The sequence below is a fragment of the Citrus sinensis genome, chromosome 3 (assembly GCF_022201045.2).
Source record: "Citrus sinensis cultivar Valencia sweet orange chromosome 3, DVS_A1.0, whole genome shotgun sequence".
In the NCBI taxonomy this organism is placed as follows: domain Eukaryota; kingdom Viridiplantae; phylum Streptophyta; class Magnoliopsida; order Sapindales; family Rutaceae; genus Citrus; species Citrus sinensis.
The window spans coordinates 13,191,695-13,208,572 of NC_068558.1; the positions used below are offsets into that span (position 1 = coordinate 13,191,695).

Consider the following 16,878-nt stretch of genomic DNA (forward strand, 5'->3'; position numbering starts at 1 on the left):
TTTTTCTTAGCCACTTTTGGAGGGAGTTGTTTAAGATACAAGGTAAAATTTTAAAGAGGAGTACAGCTTACCATCCATAGACTGATGGGCAGATTGAGATAGTCAACTGATGCGTAGAGACTTATCTGTGATGTTTTGTATTGGACAAGCCTGAGCAATGGACGAGGTGGTTAGCATCGGCAGATTGGTACAATACTTTTTATCAGACTACTGCACAGACCACTCTTTTTAAAATCTTGTATGGATGCGATCCTCCTCATTTGGTGTACTATAGATAAGGTTTGACACATGTATCGTAGATGGAGGCAACACTTGGAGGAACGAAATCAAATACTTGATGAGTTGAAGATGCATCTATCTAAAGCGCAACAGATAATGAAAAAATAGGCCGATGATCTTAGGAGGGACGTATAATTTACGGTATAAAACTGAGTTTATCTAAAGCTACGACCATACCGGCAGAAGTCTCTTGCGCGACGGAGGAATAAGAAGCTCTTCCCTTGGTATTTTGGGCCCTATGAGATCGTAGAAAATATTAGAAAGGTGGTGTATCGATTGAAGCTGTCACCAACATCAGTCATTCACCCGATGTTTCATATTAAGACGAGCTATTAGAGACATACACCATCTCATTTGCTTCCGTCGATGCTGACTGAAGATATGGAGGTAATGCTAGAACTAGCTGCTGTGGAGGGAATACGCCAAGGAATAATTGGACAACCTACTGATAAAGAAGTGTTGATTACATGGAATGACTTATCAAACTATAAGAAGACATGAGAGCCATATGAGTTAATACAACAACAGTTTCCTAGATTCTACTTTGAGGACAAGGTGTCTTTTTAGGAGGGGGGTAATATTAGACCAATGAAAACTTATGTTAGACGCAAATATAAAGATGCAAGGGCAGTTTAGTAATTTTAGAGGTGGAGGCAATTTAGTAATTTTATTATTAATTAGGGTTTAGATACAAATAAGAAATTATGAAATCATTTAGGGTTTATGTTGAGTTTTGTCTGGTATTAGGAACCATTAAGAGTTTTAGGAGAGATTGACCTACCTCTCGAATTGTATGTTAAGATTGTTTGTTTTCTTTTGATATAATCAATAAAAGTTAGTCTTAATTTAGCTCTAAGTCCTATCAAATAAATGGCTAGAAAGGGAAGAAAAGAGAAGATACAAGTCCAAGAATAATACTTGAAATGTTTTCAGTGCCACCAAAAGGACACCTTAAGAGGGTTTACCCTGAAAGGAAGAACAAGTTTAAGGAGTCAAAAGAGAAAACTAGTGATATTGTTGTTATTTCTAATGACTAAGAAGAAGGATATGACTCAGCTGGAGTTCTTGTGGGCTCTTGTAGCCAGATTGAAGGTAAATTGGCTATTGAATCTGGTCACACTTACCATAAGTGCCCTGATAGACATTTGTTTACTAGTTATCAGTTATATAATGGTGCTAAAGTGATTATGGGAGATAATTCATCCTGTAAGGTTGTTGGTATAGCCTCTATAAAGCTAAAACAATTTGATGGTTACAATTAGAGATCTAACTACTGATATGAGACATGTAGCTCAGATTAAAAGGAATTTAATCTCTCTAAGTATGCTTGGTAAGGCAAGGTGTACTATTTGGGTTTAATCCAATGTCTTGAAGGTTGCTAAAGGGTCTTTGGTGTTGATGAAAAGTGACACGTAAAATGATTTGTATGTGTTACAAGGTACAACCATTACAAGTAATATAACTATTGTCGTAAACCAAAGTCAAGATAAGATATTATTGTGGCATCTAATGTTGGGACACATGAGCGAAAAATAGGTTGAAAGAACTAGAAAAACTAAGAGGTCTAGGGAATGGTAAGATAAATGCATTAGGGTTTTGTGAGGAGTGTATCCTAGGTAATTCCTCAAGAACTAGATTCAAACTGCCAAATGATTTAGGGTAGGACCCTAAAATTGATTACCAGCCAAGAACAAATTTACTAAACTTTTGAGGCCACCAATGGCCATTGGAATATAACCTGATAATCGATTTTTTGATAAATCTAAATACATCACGGCCTTCAAGTTTTATATATTTGAAGGAAGAGAACCACTTAATAATTTTTATGACAAATTTATCTGCAAGGAGTACTCTAGACTCCACATTGATTAAGTTGAGTTCTCTTGGAGTATAAAGTGACCAAGCACTGAAGAATATGTCCAGAAAGCTTATTTTCACCTAACCACAAAAAATTCAACCCTTTCAAGTGGCAAAGATCCTAGGGAATGGATCCTTGCAGATTATTGCCAGTGAGATCTAAAGCTTATAGTTGCTGTAATTTTCCCACCGATATAGTTTCATTGAAGTCATTGTGGAATAGGCTTAAAAGTATTCAGCCACCTAAAATTCCAACTTCTGAAGGAATGTTGCCCTTGAGTTTGCACTCGTATGCATAAAAATTTTGAAGAGAAGTTAAGAAATTCCCAAGTGACTATGGAAGGAGGCCACGTAATGGATTATAACCGAAGCTTAAATCTCTTAGATTTCTGCAATTAGTCAAGGAAGAGATAAAACTCCACTATGCTATAGGTGATTTTGTCGTCAAGTAATTATATGCCAAGTGGAGATTGTTGAGGAATCTCAAGTGGCCAAAAGTTTTTGGAATAAGGCCAAATAAAAAGTTGGAGCTCAATTCTAGGTCAATGAATTTAGAAGCGAGTTTGGAATTGGCAATATAGTTGCATTGGTGATACAGTTTGGAATTGTTCCAATAAATTTTTTCATCTCCAAGTTTAAAAAAAACTAGGTTTGGAAGCGAGTGGGCCATTGTTGATGGTAGGTTTCTTGAGAGTTGATTTTCAAATAGAGCGATGTCTATTACTTAATCTCTTTCCAAGAAATAATTTAGAACAAGCTCTCTAAATTTAATTTAATGAAAGCATTAGAATAAAAAAGAAGAAGATATAGGCTAAAGCAAGAAACAAACACACAAGTTCAGTTTATTTATCTTAAATTATATTCCACATGCAATCAAACAAAAATAATTCATAATCTTGATCACATTCTACCGATTAGGTTTAGCTCTTTGACAATTACAGATCAAAAACCCTAAACCAGCAATCAAATCACCATCAACTTCATCTAGTAAACAAGTAAGATAGCAATCCTTGAACATTAATTAGTGAAATATAAAACTTTCTAGAGAAAGATGGAGAAATTCTGATTTTGAAACTTTGTTAATAAAAATATATGTTTAGGGTTTTGAAATCAACCCTGACTAATTAAAAAAAAAAAAAAACTACTCACACATGCTTGAATTATTGAATATCAAATCCAATAAAAAAAAAACTAAACAAAAGACAAGAGAAAGAAAGACTTATTAATTGAATTATAGCTATGGTAGCCAAGTCTTCTCTCCAATTTGCCCACTCCTCTCTTCCTTGCATTCTTATTTCCTTTCGAACTGATTCTTCACGTTTTTTTCTCATCTTAGGCATTTTACTTCTTGCCTTCATACAGAATTGCTATCAAATCCTTCTAGGATTAGTGAAACTCTTTCTTAATCTCCTTTTCCTTATAATAATAGGATTATGACTTAAGGAAATAAGTATATGTGGCAAAATAACTCCAAAGCCAGTTTCTATTGTAGGCCTAATTAACAAATCCGACCAGTCCTTCAAGAATCAATCTTTATGGTCAAATCTAATTCTCAACCATAGTACATGTCAAATATAGCCCAATAAAGTGAATAAATTCTAAAGATTCGTCCAAGAAGCAATCAAAATCCATGAAGTCGCAATCTGACTATTCTCCACACTAATTTATAACTTTTCTATTCCTTTTTGTTTCTTTAGATAAAAACTCCTAAAAAACATAAAAAAAAAAGACAAACAAAAATTCAAGAAGTTCATGAAAAATATCAAATAATTGCAAAACTGATGTGAAATTAAGCACTCATCACAACCCAGTCGCTTACCAAGTACAAAATGGATCAATTATTGCCAAGTCACCCGGAGAATCAATGATGTGGACTCTGAACTCAAGAAGAACTGATTCAACCGTTACGTTTTTTGCATGTTTTTTGCAGTCGTCATAGCTAAGCTACCCATGCAGCAGCATAACAGTACCATAGGAAATATGTAGAATAAGAATAAGCGCAAATTGATCTTCATAGACTTACTAATGAAATAAATGCTCGGAAAAAAAAACAGCACTCTTATACATCAGACTCACCAGTCTTCTTCCATATATATATAATGGCGACCTTGTAACAAAAAATACAAGAGCTTATGGCACACCTTATTTCTAATCATAAGATGGAAACAAAGGAGACGACCTTGGCTTACCGATAACCACAAATTTAGCTTCATGAATTTAATTTGTTGCAAAATTTTATCCATTTTCTGGCCCCCCCCTGCTGTCGATGTCTTCGCAAAATTTTCATAATAATTTTGCAGTGAGAGCAGAAATATATTTAATACTTCGATCCAGCTACCTTTCCCCAGGGATAAGGTTACTCCAGATTTTATTGTGACTTGAAAGCACCATCATCATAAATATTAATGTCAAATATATTTCTACAAGAATGGTAAATATTTGTAACAAAGTCCATAACAGTGAGAGCAGTGTATACACTTCTAACAATAACACATTTTCCAAGCTTTGAAGTTCGTTACAATTGGTACTTTTACAGAGAATTCAAGGTCGAAGTTAGGTAAAGATGTAAACCTCATCGTATCCCCTCCTGCGGTGAAGCGAATTGATATACAGCAATCAAGTTCAGAAATTTATGTGCAAATATTAATATTGAACTAGCATCAAAGTCGAATGACAGAAAATATTGGTTACCCATCCTTCCCACAATAGATGGGACTGTAATTGTAAATGAGGTTGTCAAGCACTTTCCGAGCAGGTGGCCTGTTCAATGACTTCCTAGCCTCACTGCAAACAAAGACACAGAGTCAATGTTAGCCTCAGCTCCTTACACTTGTTTAGGTACAATAAAAAGCAAAGCCCTAATTAAATTTCTCCAATAAATCATCCTCCAATGGTGTTCCTAAGTAAGTTTTGGTCATTGAATTGATAAGAACGACTATTAATATGTAATTTCAAATAATTATCTGTTTGCAAATTCAATCATCTTTGTGCATGAGTGCCAATGAGAGTTATTAACAGAGTATTACAATTTATTGATTTCTGCTTTTCCATCATATATGTTAAAAAGAAGAGGGGCATTTCAGGAAAAGTAATAAGCCTTGTTGAGACAATGCATAAGCTATAGAGGACATTGCCCATTGCAATGTGCAGCGGTGGAATTTTCTATGTAAACCACAAATGCTTTTCTTACAGTTATCGAGAACTAACCTGACAAAAAAGTTTGCAACATGTTGAGTCACCAGAATGGCATCCTCCGAGTGTGGAACTCCACTGAATCCCCATTCAAAAGCATTTTTCTGTAGAACAGTTGGCAACCTTTTAATCTCTAAAACAGAAACAGTCACATTACTGCAAAATTTATGAACAAAACACCTGAGAGGGAGAAACAGAATGAACGCAAAAATGAATTTACACACAGATGCAAACAGAAAACAGAGCTAATTAGCAATGCAGTAACAAACATGTAATGAATACTGAATAGAAAGAAATTTGACTTGAGATGTACATGATACAGATGTTCAAGCTTGGCCTGAATTCAACCCAAGCCATGAGAGACAAATAGGCACTGCCAGATAGCTTCACTGCAAGATCTTGAACATCTAGATCTCAGCTCCCCAGCATTGCTCAAAAGTTTCACCGCAAAAGGATTGATTAACTTGGGGCACAGCATGAGCACCTCATTTAGACTTCAGTTTAACAATTGAATATGTTAAAGGAAAATCAAGACAAGGTGACTGAGTACTACAACAATATTTCAGCTACTAATTGAAAATACAAGGCTTCTCCATTCCCAAATACTGTTTCATCAATCTTGATATTGCAATTAAAATCACAAAAAGTTCCTGCTTGATGATTTTCATTTGCATGTGAAGTAACTTGTATACAAGGAATCTTATAGCAAAGAAAGTACAGGAACATTAATTTGAAAGGAAACTTTTTACAATTCATGCCTCTGAAATTTGTTTATTTAACATAATTGACTTCTGTTTACCAAACAAATCATTTGAATGTGAACTTCCAGATGTTAGAACTTATACTAAAATGCCATCCATCAAGCTACAAACCATACAGCATGGATGCATTGTATAAATTTGAAGTGAAATTAATCTCCACATTAAAACAGTATATATTCAGAAGGGTTGAATGATTCTGAAACACTTCCATGCATCTGTTAACCAAAATAATAAATAATTTTGCAAGCACAGCCGAGCACGATGCAATTCGCTTTCAAGTTAATACCTCCGGATGCCATTGGAAGCCAGTAAATGGATAGTTATAAGCTTGCACTGTAGAGACATAGACCTGATAATTATTAATAACAGATGTTAAGAGTAACATTGCATAAGAATATAATATAATTTAAAGCATTCTTGCAAATTCTGACAGTATATTAATTTAAATATAAAAGGAATATCTATGCAATGTACCTTATTATATATATCCTCACTTGTTGTCAAGATCCTAAAAAATTTAGATAGATCCAGATTCTCCTGCATCCTTTCAGGTGAAATGCCATACTGTTGCAACGGTACACCATAAATTTTAGATCAACTACCTATTTACAGATGCATCCGTACTCCCTACTTTTACAATCCATCATTTCCCAAATTCTAAGTCCAATGTTCTAAAAGGATAAATTGAAGCAAAAGCCAATTAGAATGGAATTCCTCCATGACCATGAAACAAAGAGGATCACAACAAAGCAAAATTACCATATAAACCTGCATCTTACACTTGACTCTTTCATCAAACAAAGAATTCATGAGTAACACAATTATTTTTATTAAACAGTCTCTTTGATAGTTGTTCTTCAAAGGACAGCATATTGTTAGCCCACTTTACTGTAATATGTAAAACCTGGGGGCAAAAGAGAGATCAACTTTAGTTGTAAAGAATATAATGGATTTTAGACTTCAACAATCCTTCCTTGCTTCATGTACTTCGATTTAAAATTCAAATCAAGAAAAAAAAAATCTATACTTTATTTTTAAAAATTGTAGTTTTCTATGCATGAGCACTTGCAGCACAAGCCACCAGAATGTTTCAGCCTGAAGAAATCACATGGGACAAATTATCCAACCAAGTGACTGCGGAAGATGTGGGATCATGCAAACAGGACACTGAATCTAACAATAAAAATATGCTGGTTTTAGAATATAAAGCTTAAGTCATTTTCAAGTAATTGAATCTGGATACGGAAGCAAAGCAAAATAAGCAATAATGAAAACAGGTTTCTTACAATGTGCTTCTGCATAACAAGGCAATCCGTACTCAACTTTTTAAGCAACTCCGGCGCAAATCTGCAAAAAGCATCAGGTTAAGAAAGTGTGACTTGAGCAATTAATAACTAGTTATTCTGATGATGTCATATAAGACACACCAATAACAAATGAACATATGTCATTTTTTTATTCTTTTTGAAGCTGAACATATGACAATTAATCTGTGCGAAAATATAAAAGGTGTTGAATTATTTTATTACGTTTTCACTATGGCACGAAAAAACTATCTACAAATTTATAACTGTTTAAACATCAAGGATGTGCTTTGACTAGCCATAAGACAAGTTTCCTAAAGAGACTGCCTTTTGGAAAATAATAATAATAACAATATACAAGGCATCAGAAATGCTAAAATGAAGATTCTATCTCATGTGATGTGAAACTTAAACTTTATGATATAGCCATGAGAAACAATCTTGCTACCAAATACCAATCCCTTCGTTATTCTACAGTTTATTACTTTTCAAGAAATGGCATCACAGGTTCTATTGAATTGTATGATTGTTCTTTCCTGCTCTTCTTCTTCCAATTGTCTCTATTTCTTTTCATCTTCTTTCTTTCTAGATGTTTGCATAAATCTTTTCTTAAAAAGATGAGTTACGTTTCTTTCAGTTCATGTCTTGTTACAAATGCTGGAAAGCAATAACTCAATCCACAAATTTTGTTCATGGAAATTGCTCGCCAGCACAGGACAGCCTGACAGCAAGTGAGCAAAGTTGTTAGGATAGGAAGTCTTCAAAGAGGACCATTGCATGTGATGGGATGCTATAATCATTAATTGTAATTTCATTAAAAAATTAGAAAGAAGTGAAATATTATGTACCTTTGAAACACGGTTCCTTCAATTTTAGAGTTTTTGATGAATTTAAGAGTAGATGCCTGATCTGCACCATTAAATCTTTCAAGAATGTTTCTGTCCTATTATCAAGGTAAAAAACCGGTGCATTCTTAAAATCACACTTCATTGAAATATTCCAAGGATCCTAATGATAGAAATAAGATTTCACTCAAATTCAACAATGAAGTTTTTCAAAATAGACAGGGATGAATCATCAAAACAAGAGACGCAAAATCTGCATCAAATTCAACAATGCAAAATTCCTCTTTCATCAAAAGCCACCTTAAGTGTCAAGCTACTAGTAATATGCCAAAAGGAGTATCATCACAAATTTCTCAGTAAGCAGTAATATTGGAACATTCTCATGTGCAGGATATAAATTAAAAGCATTCAGTCAAGCTATCAGAAAATTTAGAGAAGTGCGTTATTATGATACATCCTTTATTAAACCTTAGAAACCATATTGAAATTGAATACCAGGACATTAATCAAGACATAGAAGTTGACTAACCAGGTAAAAAATAGGTGATTAAAACCTAAGATGAGTGTATTTCAAAAGGGTGGATTGCACGTATACAAATCAGAAGATTACATTAACCATACACAAAATAAAAAAGAGAGAGAAATTACCTTGCTGATAATCATTGATATAAGTTCAAAGCCTAAGCAAATGGCATATAGAGGGAAATATTCTCCTGCATCGTTCTTCTCTAAAATTTTCTGCAAGAAACAGAAAAGAATAGGCATAAAATTAGTGAAGATATCTTACAGTATGAAATTCAATAGGTAGCAATATTCCATTTACTTGCTTAATGCGATTGAGAAATGTAAAAAAGCAAGCTTAAGCGATAAACAATCAAAGACAACTATCACATAAGCAAGATTTATAATAACCACACAGAATATTACGTATGTACTAAGAACTCATAGAATGTACACTTTTATTTTGGGTAAGAAACTCAAAAATGTATTAATGAAGAAGATTTAGACTGATAGTGGACAAGTGCTGTCCACTAAGAATACAAAAACTAAGTGTATACAACATACACTTAAGTGTTGGCCATAAAGAGCTAGGGAAATCATAATTCACTTGAGAGCCTCCCAATATCATCAAGAGTGGCTTGTGTTACTTTTGTAGTGTCATGGGGACATGAATAGAGATTTATTCAAAATAAGAACACTTGATGTGCTTTTCGCAAAGCACTTAACAAAATTTTTAAAAACTACTTTTTGGATATAAAAGACCAAACACTTTAAGTGCTTTTTCAAAAATTATTTAACAATTCCTTTTTGATAAAACACTTTCAACTATTATGTAGATAATGCAATTTTACCTGAAAGTATAGCATTTTTGGATTTAAGCACTCAAAGTACTTTTTTGGCAGAAACAGAATATAAAGTAAACTAAAAATAACAAAAGTCAGAAAGCAATTAGAAGAGAGAGATAATAAAAGTAATATTTCGAGAAGCATTTAAGCAATTATTTTCCCAAAAAAAAAAAAGTTTCAGGTAAAATACTCAGTGACACTCCGTGAAGAAACAAGGTCATTGGCAAATATACATTTTGCTTGCCATATTAGATTAGATTAGATAGAGAATTGGACTCAATCAATTATAGATTATAATATTATGTTTTGTGTTTGATGTATCATGGTTCAGACCCAGTGGTGGTACAAAATGAATAAGATAAATAAATTAAACAAAATTACAAGGTCAAATAATTAAATCTAAATGCAATGCATATTAATTCAAATTATTTGTTAAATATTTAAAACATTATATTTAAAATAATAAATTAGACAGTATATGTACTCTCATATTACTAATCATTTATGTTATTTATTAATTAAGATTATTCAAATAAAATTAAAAAATAGTAACTTAAATTTATTATTAAATTGATGGATATTAAATTTAAGTTAAAAAGTTAATGATTAAATATTTAGCAAAATAAAATAATAAAAATTGATAATAATTAACTACGAAATTAAAATTATGATTATATTTTTTTTAATTTTTTTTATACTGCCAAGGATACAAATAAACTTATGATTAAAATGAAAAGAAAGCAATAAGCATAAAGATAGTTCCATCAATGCGGGCCACGGAATTAGGTACCCATATTTGTTATGGGCTGCCACTAAAATGATAGGGCCAGGTGTAATAGTCCTTTTGTACTACATCACCTGTTATCCCATGCACCAATGACTGCTTTTTCCTTTCATAAATCGCTTCGTGCTGCTTCCACACAAAAGCGATTTTTAACTCTTGTATGTATACATACATTAATACATATGAAAATGGAGGAATAATTACCTTGAAAATCTTTTCAACAATCTGGAAGTACAAACCCTTCTTAGCCCATCCGCCAGTCAACAGTACACCATTTACCAATTTCAGCTTCTGCAACAAGCAACGCAACGATCTCAGTTTTCACGACAAAGAACAAAATAGCTAAACAAAAATTAATTTCATATTTTTATTAACTTAATTTTATTTATTTATTTATCACCTCAAAAAGAATCTCTTCAGGCTCGTTATAAATAAGAGGAATAACACGAGCACCGGCCGATTCAACGAACTTCACGTAGGACGCCGCAATGTACGACGCGTTCTTCGAGTTATTCAATCTTCCAGACGCGCCGTCGCCTGGATGACTTAGGATTCCGATCACTGGCCGGTTGTTTAATCTACGATCGGTTGCGGCAGGGGAGCGAGGCACCGAGTCATTCTTTCGCTGCTGACTCGGTAAAAGAATCGTTGACTGGGGTTCGGATTTAGAAAGTCGTTTGAACAGATAGAGAAATATCGAAATCCAGATGTAGTTCCACGTGTCGGAAGGAGAGGAAGAAGGGGAGGAAACGGGGTGGATTTGGGAGGCCGTGGCGGGGGGAGAATCGGAATTAGGGAATAAAGTGGGGGGCATTTTAGGGATAATGATCGAAGGGATGGGAGCTTGTGAGCGGAGGAACGGGACAGAATTTAAGCTGCTTGGCTGAGTTTTTAAACTCACGTCACGTGAAGGAAATGATTCAAATGAAGGAAAAAGAGGATGATAATTACTACTTTCACCTATAAAAATGATTGACAAAATTATGTTTATTTTTCTCCCAATGCTTTCAGATTAATACAGATGTTGCATGAAGTTTCGAGAAGTGACAAATCTCTCCCTAAATGCAAGGCTGTTAGCCTGGTAGTACGTTAGAATTTAGAGAAGACTGTTAAATGACCAGAGAAATTTATTGAAGTGACTTTCAAATAGCCTCAGTTTTATGAAAAAAAAAAACTTCAACTGAATTTTAACACAACAGAAGCTTTCCATATCTGTCGGTGGGGTGCCCCCACCAAAAGTGAGTGCATGGGTTCGATTCTATTCTAGGAATTCCTGGTCTCTTCGATTATAAATTGAGCAAAGATGTGGGCCATAAAAGATTTAATCTAAAGGTGGTCTTGGTAGCCGGCAGGTGTCTGATGTTGAAGGAAACCCAAAAAAAAAAATTCCATTTCTTTGTTTTGTTTTTTCCAGAAGAACATCACTGCCTTCACTTCCATTGCAGAGCAGAATGGTTTTGTGCATTTGTGTTTCTAGTAAAATTATTGATCATCCATTCAAACAAAAAAAGAAAAATAATATTACTCGTCTCGACATCTTTGGAAAAGAAAAATATCGGGCAACAAAATAATAAGCAAGTTAATTACTGTGCCTAGAACTATCAATAAGTTGATAAAGGAACACAGCCCCCCATCAGAAATCAGTTGAATTCCACTTTCTGACATCAACACAAGCAGAAATTGGAATAGATAATTGTACCATCAGTCGTCAGTCTTTATGTCAAATTTCCTTCTCACCGATTTTTGCATGCTTGTATTAATGATCTGCATCTCTGAAATCTTTGTCCCTTGTGATATGCCGTCAATAGTTCACTGGGAAGAACTACTACAAAAGCAAAGTAATTCCAGTGCGAAATTTCTCAACAAATACCTGGACTATGTTGTAGTAGTTCGACTTAGATTGATAATCTCCTTCAACACTCGATGGACAGAAGCCTTTACTTCATCTGACACTGCCAGCTGAGGAGGCACAGACTCCAAAGCATACAAAGAGATAACCCTCATAACAGCATCCAATTTCAAATCCTTGGTCTGACGATTCCAGCTTTCATTTGCAAAGTTGCAAGAGTCTTTTAGCACACATTTGCAACATACCTGAAATTATTGCAAAAAGGAGGAAGTTCAATGACAAAGTTCTACTGAGATAAGCAGGCAGTTAATAACCATGGAAGCAAAAGCAAAGGGGATTTCATAATAAAAATGTACTGAACATGCAGATGTAGTTAATGACTGGAACATAGAAGATTCAGGGACATATTAGCTTACAGTGTCTTCTTCAATTTCAAAATAATGGCGCAATTGTTTAGCAGAAAAAACATTCTTCCTTGAAAGAGAAGGACAACCAAAGAGCGCCACCTTTTTCAAGTCACTGCCAGACAACCATCTGCAAATCCAAAATACAGGTTGTTATTTAGAGCACAATAGCACTCACACATTGTTCCTGGCAAAGAAGTAAGTAGAATTAGAACAGGCATTCTGAGTTGAACAAAAAAGACTAATATAACAAGTCAAACATCTGTCAAATTTTACCATGACATTGGATTAGTCAATACTTGTACAATCTATTTTATTATCACATGGAATTGTGCCGATATTTGCAGCTGAATAAAGTTTGTAAATGAGCATTGCATCATTAATCATTCTGTTTCTGAGATAAATACATGCTGCATACTACATATCATTTTTAATATGAACCAACAGTTTCCTATTACTTTATTTTAACCCCACAGGTCCATAAATGCTTTAAGTCTAATACCTTATCATATTCAATGCAGAGACTGATACCCTCACACCTATGGCTAATAAATCTTAGGTTAGCCATTGCTCTTAAAATCCCAGTACAGATTGATATCATAGTTCTAACTGCTTCAAGAGGGCATTTCAGCACACACAATGCTTTGTTCTTCTATTCTTTGTTTCTAATTTCTGAAAAGAAGTGAAAACCTAAACAAACCTATTATTCTAAATATGGAGAGCAGTTCATTTTATCATTCTTAACATTGTTAGTCCATCTCATTTATATGGAGAGCAGTTCCCCCAATGTATCTAAGCATTTTCACCAAAAGGAAACCAGTAAACAAGTAATATTCTAAATATACCAATGACCTATTACAATTTATATCCAGAGCATAATTAGTTTGCCCTCATGAGCCCATAATGATTTCCAAACTCAAAACATTCAGCTCAATGTTAATCTCCATTGCAAATTTAAATTAACATAACTTCATAAATCATTACCTAATACAGGCATAACTATCAAAAGTCAAAATACGATCATTGAATAGACACCAATTACAATTTCACCACATGCAGTACCATAAACTATAAAGCAAAAGCCCTTTCTCAACTGAGACTAATAGTTCTTCCTTTCCATAACTAATTAGCTTTCAATAGTTCTTCCTTTTCATAAACCAGTACCATAGAGTTAAAATCTCACAGTCTTTCCTTCTTTTTGTCAATTCCTCAAAACTCTAAATAGACCACAAATAACAATCAAACACATTCAAAGCACATTTAACAGTATTTTTGGCACTTGCAAAAGCATTCTTATATTCATATCGTAATATTTGAAGGAAATAGACAAGAATGCTTTCTTTTTTTCTCATTTCCCCCTAAAAAATGCTTGATAAGAAAACCAAGGAAAAATTAACTTTTTAGGTCGAAAAGCACTTGAATTGCAATTTGAAGCTTTAGTTAACGTTTGGTTTATGAGAAAGTTTAGCTAATGCTAGTACAAAAATCACTTCCAGTCATAACAGCTTACAACTAAAGCACCAAAATTTCTTTCATAACAATCAATACATAAACAAACAGAAAAAAAAACAATAAGCCAACAAAAGAATCATCTTACTTTGCAAGTTCTTGATGGTCCTTGGCAAACTGTTGCGCCGCAAACTTAACAAAATCTCTGGCATAACTATCATTAAACCGACTAAAATCCAACATCTTCAAACTATCAGATAAAAAGTTCGCTTTCTTGAAGTACCCTTCTTTATATAAATGACTCACAAACATCTCCATTTCCGGTGAAAGCTCCTTGAGAACACTTGCCTCATTTTTTTCTCTCATCCCCTTCTTCTCTTCTTTCAATCGCCTCTCATTAACAAACAACGAGTACAACCCCAATCTCTTCACATTCTTAGTTTCCTCTTTCTTCGCATTCTTAGTTTCCTGTCTCTCCACATTCAGTCTCACATTTTCATTTATATTTGAATCTTTTTGAACTTTTGCATTTGCTTTCAAATTTCTAACCTCCAGCTCCAATTCTTTCAGCCCTTTCTTCAACTCATCGTTGCTGTTGCTTTCGTTATCGCTTTCAGCTTTTTCGCGTGATCCTATTACCTCTTCGAAAAGAACCGAAAGGGGTTTCTTGTTCTTGTTTTTGTTATGGGTTGTTTGTGAAGAGGATGAAGCTAGGGTTCTGGCGATGATTGAAAGAATTGAGTGAGATTTGTGGGGAATGTGAGGAGGGTTCTTGGCTCTGATTCTGAAGAAGACAGACATCGGCACAGAACCGTGAGGGTTTTAGGATTTAGGCGAGGTTTTAGACAAAAACTAAAAATAATTGAAATGAAATTTGGGAGGAAATGAACGTGGGCTGGGTCACAGCTCAGGGAAGTAGGCTGGGGCTAGCCCTATTGAACATGCTTTGGACCTTTTTTTTGTTTTTGGTATTGATATTTAGATGGGTCCGGCTACGATGCAACGGTAATACCGTGCCACCGTTGCATCCAGCCATTCGATCTATTTGAATGGATGAATTCATTGAGATCCAACGGCTGGGTGCAACGTTGACACGGTACACCATTGCACCATAATTTTCTCCTGATATTTAACTACTAATATTCTCTCATAAAACCCCATATCAATTTCAAATTATTTTGAGTGAAATTATTAATAAAGATAAAAGAAAAACATAACTCCTTACTAGCCAATCAACTGGGTAAAAATCTACATAAACTTCCTAAATTAATTTTGTAATAAACTATTTGGATATCTGGTCTAGAATAGACTAAATTTACTTTTAAATAATCAAAAGAAAACTTTGTAATACACTATTAAATAAAATAAAATAGAAGATGAAAAATTGAAGTAACCATTATATGAGAAATTTAAGTAAAGTGAACCCAACCCTATTAAATATACTGGAATAAAAAATGAACCAAATATAAAGCGTTTGGGTGAATAAAATGAACATCATATCACTTAGTGCTATACATATGTATATGTATGTATAGACAATAGACAAATAAACATATCTCACGGACTACAACAACAAATCGATCCGAGATTTTGGACGGTCGCAGACACCATTCTTAAACAAGCAAATATAATTAATCATTAGTTTGAGTCGTCTGTGCTGTGGAATTATGAGCATCAGCATCAATGTTTTTGTTATCTTCTTCGACCTTCGGCTTCAAGCCATTAACAGCAGCAGCATTGCTCTCCGTTGGCATCAATGTCATTTTCTTCTTATCTGCAACTGTGAGCACATTATTGATTTGTGGATACCTTCCCTTGCTGCCTGATGGTCTTGGGGGTTTACAGCATTTTCTGATTTAATATATATATATATATATATATATATATAACTATAATCTTGTAAAGATAATTTCATTAACAATCAAATGAAAATCAGAATTGAACAAAATCAACTTTACATTATTTTCACAGCTCTTTGTGAGTGGGATTTGGCAGTGGATATGGGCAAAGATAGCCTGTTTGTTGGCATGAAATTGCTGCTTGCTAGAGCCATGAGCAAATGATTCTTTCTTCTTCCTTTTTTTTTTTTTTTTGACTCAACAACTCTTGAGACTCGAGTGAAAGGGAGCAGGTTGTGGGTGTGTTGAGCCGAAGCCAGTGTGAGATCTATATGCCAAAAAGTCAACTCTATAGGTATTTTGAATAGTCAAAGTCATTGCAACTCTCCTTTTAAAAGACATTATCCATCCAGCCCCCCCCCCCCCCCTTTTTTTTCGGGGTTACATTACCTATTGTCTTTGCTCACTTCATCATGATAACGTACCTAATGTCTTTGCTCAAGTTCATCATGCCAACGTTTTTAAAATATTGCATCCATCAGCATATAATTTTTGCAGTCCTAGAGGCTAGCCTAATGTTTGTTGAGGTTTGCTCCACAGCCATGTAGCATAACAAAAAAGATTATAAAAAAAAAAATTACTTCTACAATACACTAGAAGTTACTCAAAATCTCAACCTCAATAATGAGACGAGAATATGACCATCTCAACCTCAACAGCTTTACTGTGTCAAAAAAAAAAACCTCAATAGCTTTACAAAATAACTGTAAGCCAAGTATTTCAATTAAAAATCATGGATAACGAAAAAATTACCTAAAACAAAGAACACGTTGCTTTTAATAATATACGATATAGGTGCATTAAATTACTAATATTACTCAACTATTAACCTTTTCACAACAACATAGTAAAAGACCACCGCAAAGGTTATATTTTCCGGCGTTTGTTTTACGATGGGAAAATTCGTACT

General features: G+C 34.0%; 2 protein-coding genes across 4 annotated transcripts; both read right to left on the reverse strand.

The window, feature by feature from the left end:
- Positions 1 to 4,529: 4,529 nt before the first annotated feature.
- Positions 4,530 to 11,656, reverse strand: LOC102628535 (gamma-glutamyl hydrolase 2-like). Of its 3 annotated transcripts, XM_006477785.4 has the most exons (10): positions 10,769 to 11,612; positions 10,573 to 10,659; positions 8,887 to 8,976; positions 8,242 to 8,336; positions 7,376 to 7,436; positions 6,564 to 6,653; positions 6,376 to 6,438; positions 5,344 to 5,432; positions 4,828 to 4,920; positions 4,530 to 4,723 (listed from the first exon to the last, which is right to left on the reverse strand). In XM_006477785.4, the coding sequence occupies exons 1-10, from the start codon at positions 11,180 to 11,182 to the stop codon at positions 4,690 to 4,692; spliced, it is 1,116 nt and encodes a 371-aa protein (XP_006477848.2). In that variant the 5' UTR covers positions 11,183 to 11,612; the 3' UTR covers positions 4,530 to 4,689. The 3 variants fall into 3 exon arrangements, with proteins under 3 accessions (XP_006477848.2, XP_006477849.2, XP_006477850.2); XM_006477786.4 differs by lacking the exons at positions 4,530 to 4,723; positions 4,828 to 4,920; positions 5,344 to 5,432 and adding an exon at positions 5,642 to 5,791 and having other exon boundaries at positions 10,769 to 11,656; XM_006477787.4 differs by lacking the exons at positions 4,530 to 4,723; positions 4,828 to 4,920; positions 5,344 to 5,432 and adding an exon at positions 5,642 to 5,822 and having other exon boundaries at positions 10,769 to 11,631.
- Positions 11,657 to 11,871: 215 nt separating this feature from the next.
- Positions 11,872 to 14,987, reverse strand: LOC102628241 (uncharacterized). Its single transcript, XM_006477784.4, has 3 exons — positions 14,219 to 14,987; positions 12,634 to 12,751; positions 11,872 to 12,462 (listed from the first exon to the last, which is right to left on the reverse strand). The coding sequence occupies exons 1-3, from the start codon at positions 14,869 to 14,871 to the stop codon at positions 12,244 to 12,246; spliced, it is 990 nt and encodes a 329-aa protein (XP_006477847.2). The 5' UTR covers positions 14,872 to 14,987; the 3' UTR covers positions 11,872 to 12,243.
- Between the last annotated feature and the right edge of the window lie 1,891 nt (positions 14,988 to 16,878).

Coding starts and splice junctions, on each gene's coding strand:
- LOC102628535 (XM_006477785.4), bottom strand. CDS start 11,182: ATGCCCCCCACTTTATTCCCTAATTCCGATTCTCCCCCCGCCACGGCC. Junction 6,439..6,563: donor GTGAGGATATATATAATAAG/GTACATTGCATA, acceptor AATAATTATCAG/GTCTATGTCTCTACAGTGCA. Junction 4,724..4,827: donor ATCTATTGTGGGAAGGATGG/GTAACCAATATT, acceptor GCTTCACCGCAG/GAGGGGATACGATGAGGTTT.
- LOC102628241 (XM_006477784.4), bottom strand. CDS start 14,871: ATGTCTGTCTTCTTCAGAATCAGAGCCAAGAACCCTCCTCACATTCCC. Junction 12,752..14,218: donor GACCATCAAGAACTTGCAAA/GTAAGATGATTC, acceptor TTGGATTTGCAG/ATGGTTGTCTGGCAGTGACT. Junction 12,463..12,633: donor TTGAAATTGAAGAAGACACT/GTAAGCTAATAT, acceptor CAATAATTTCAG/GTATGTTGCAAATGTGTGCT.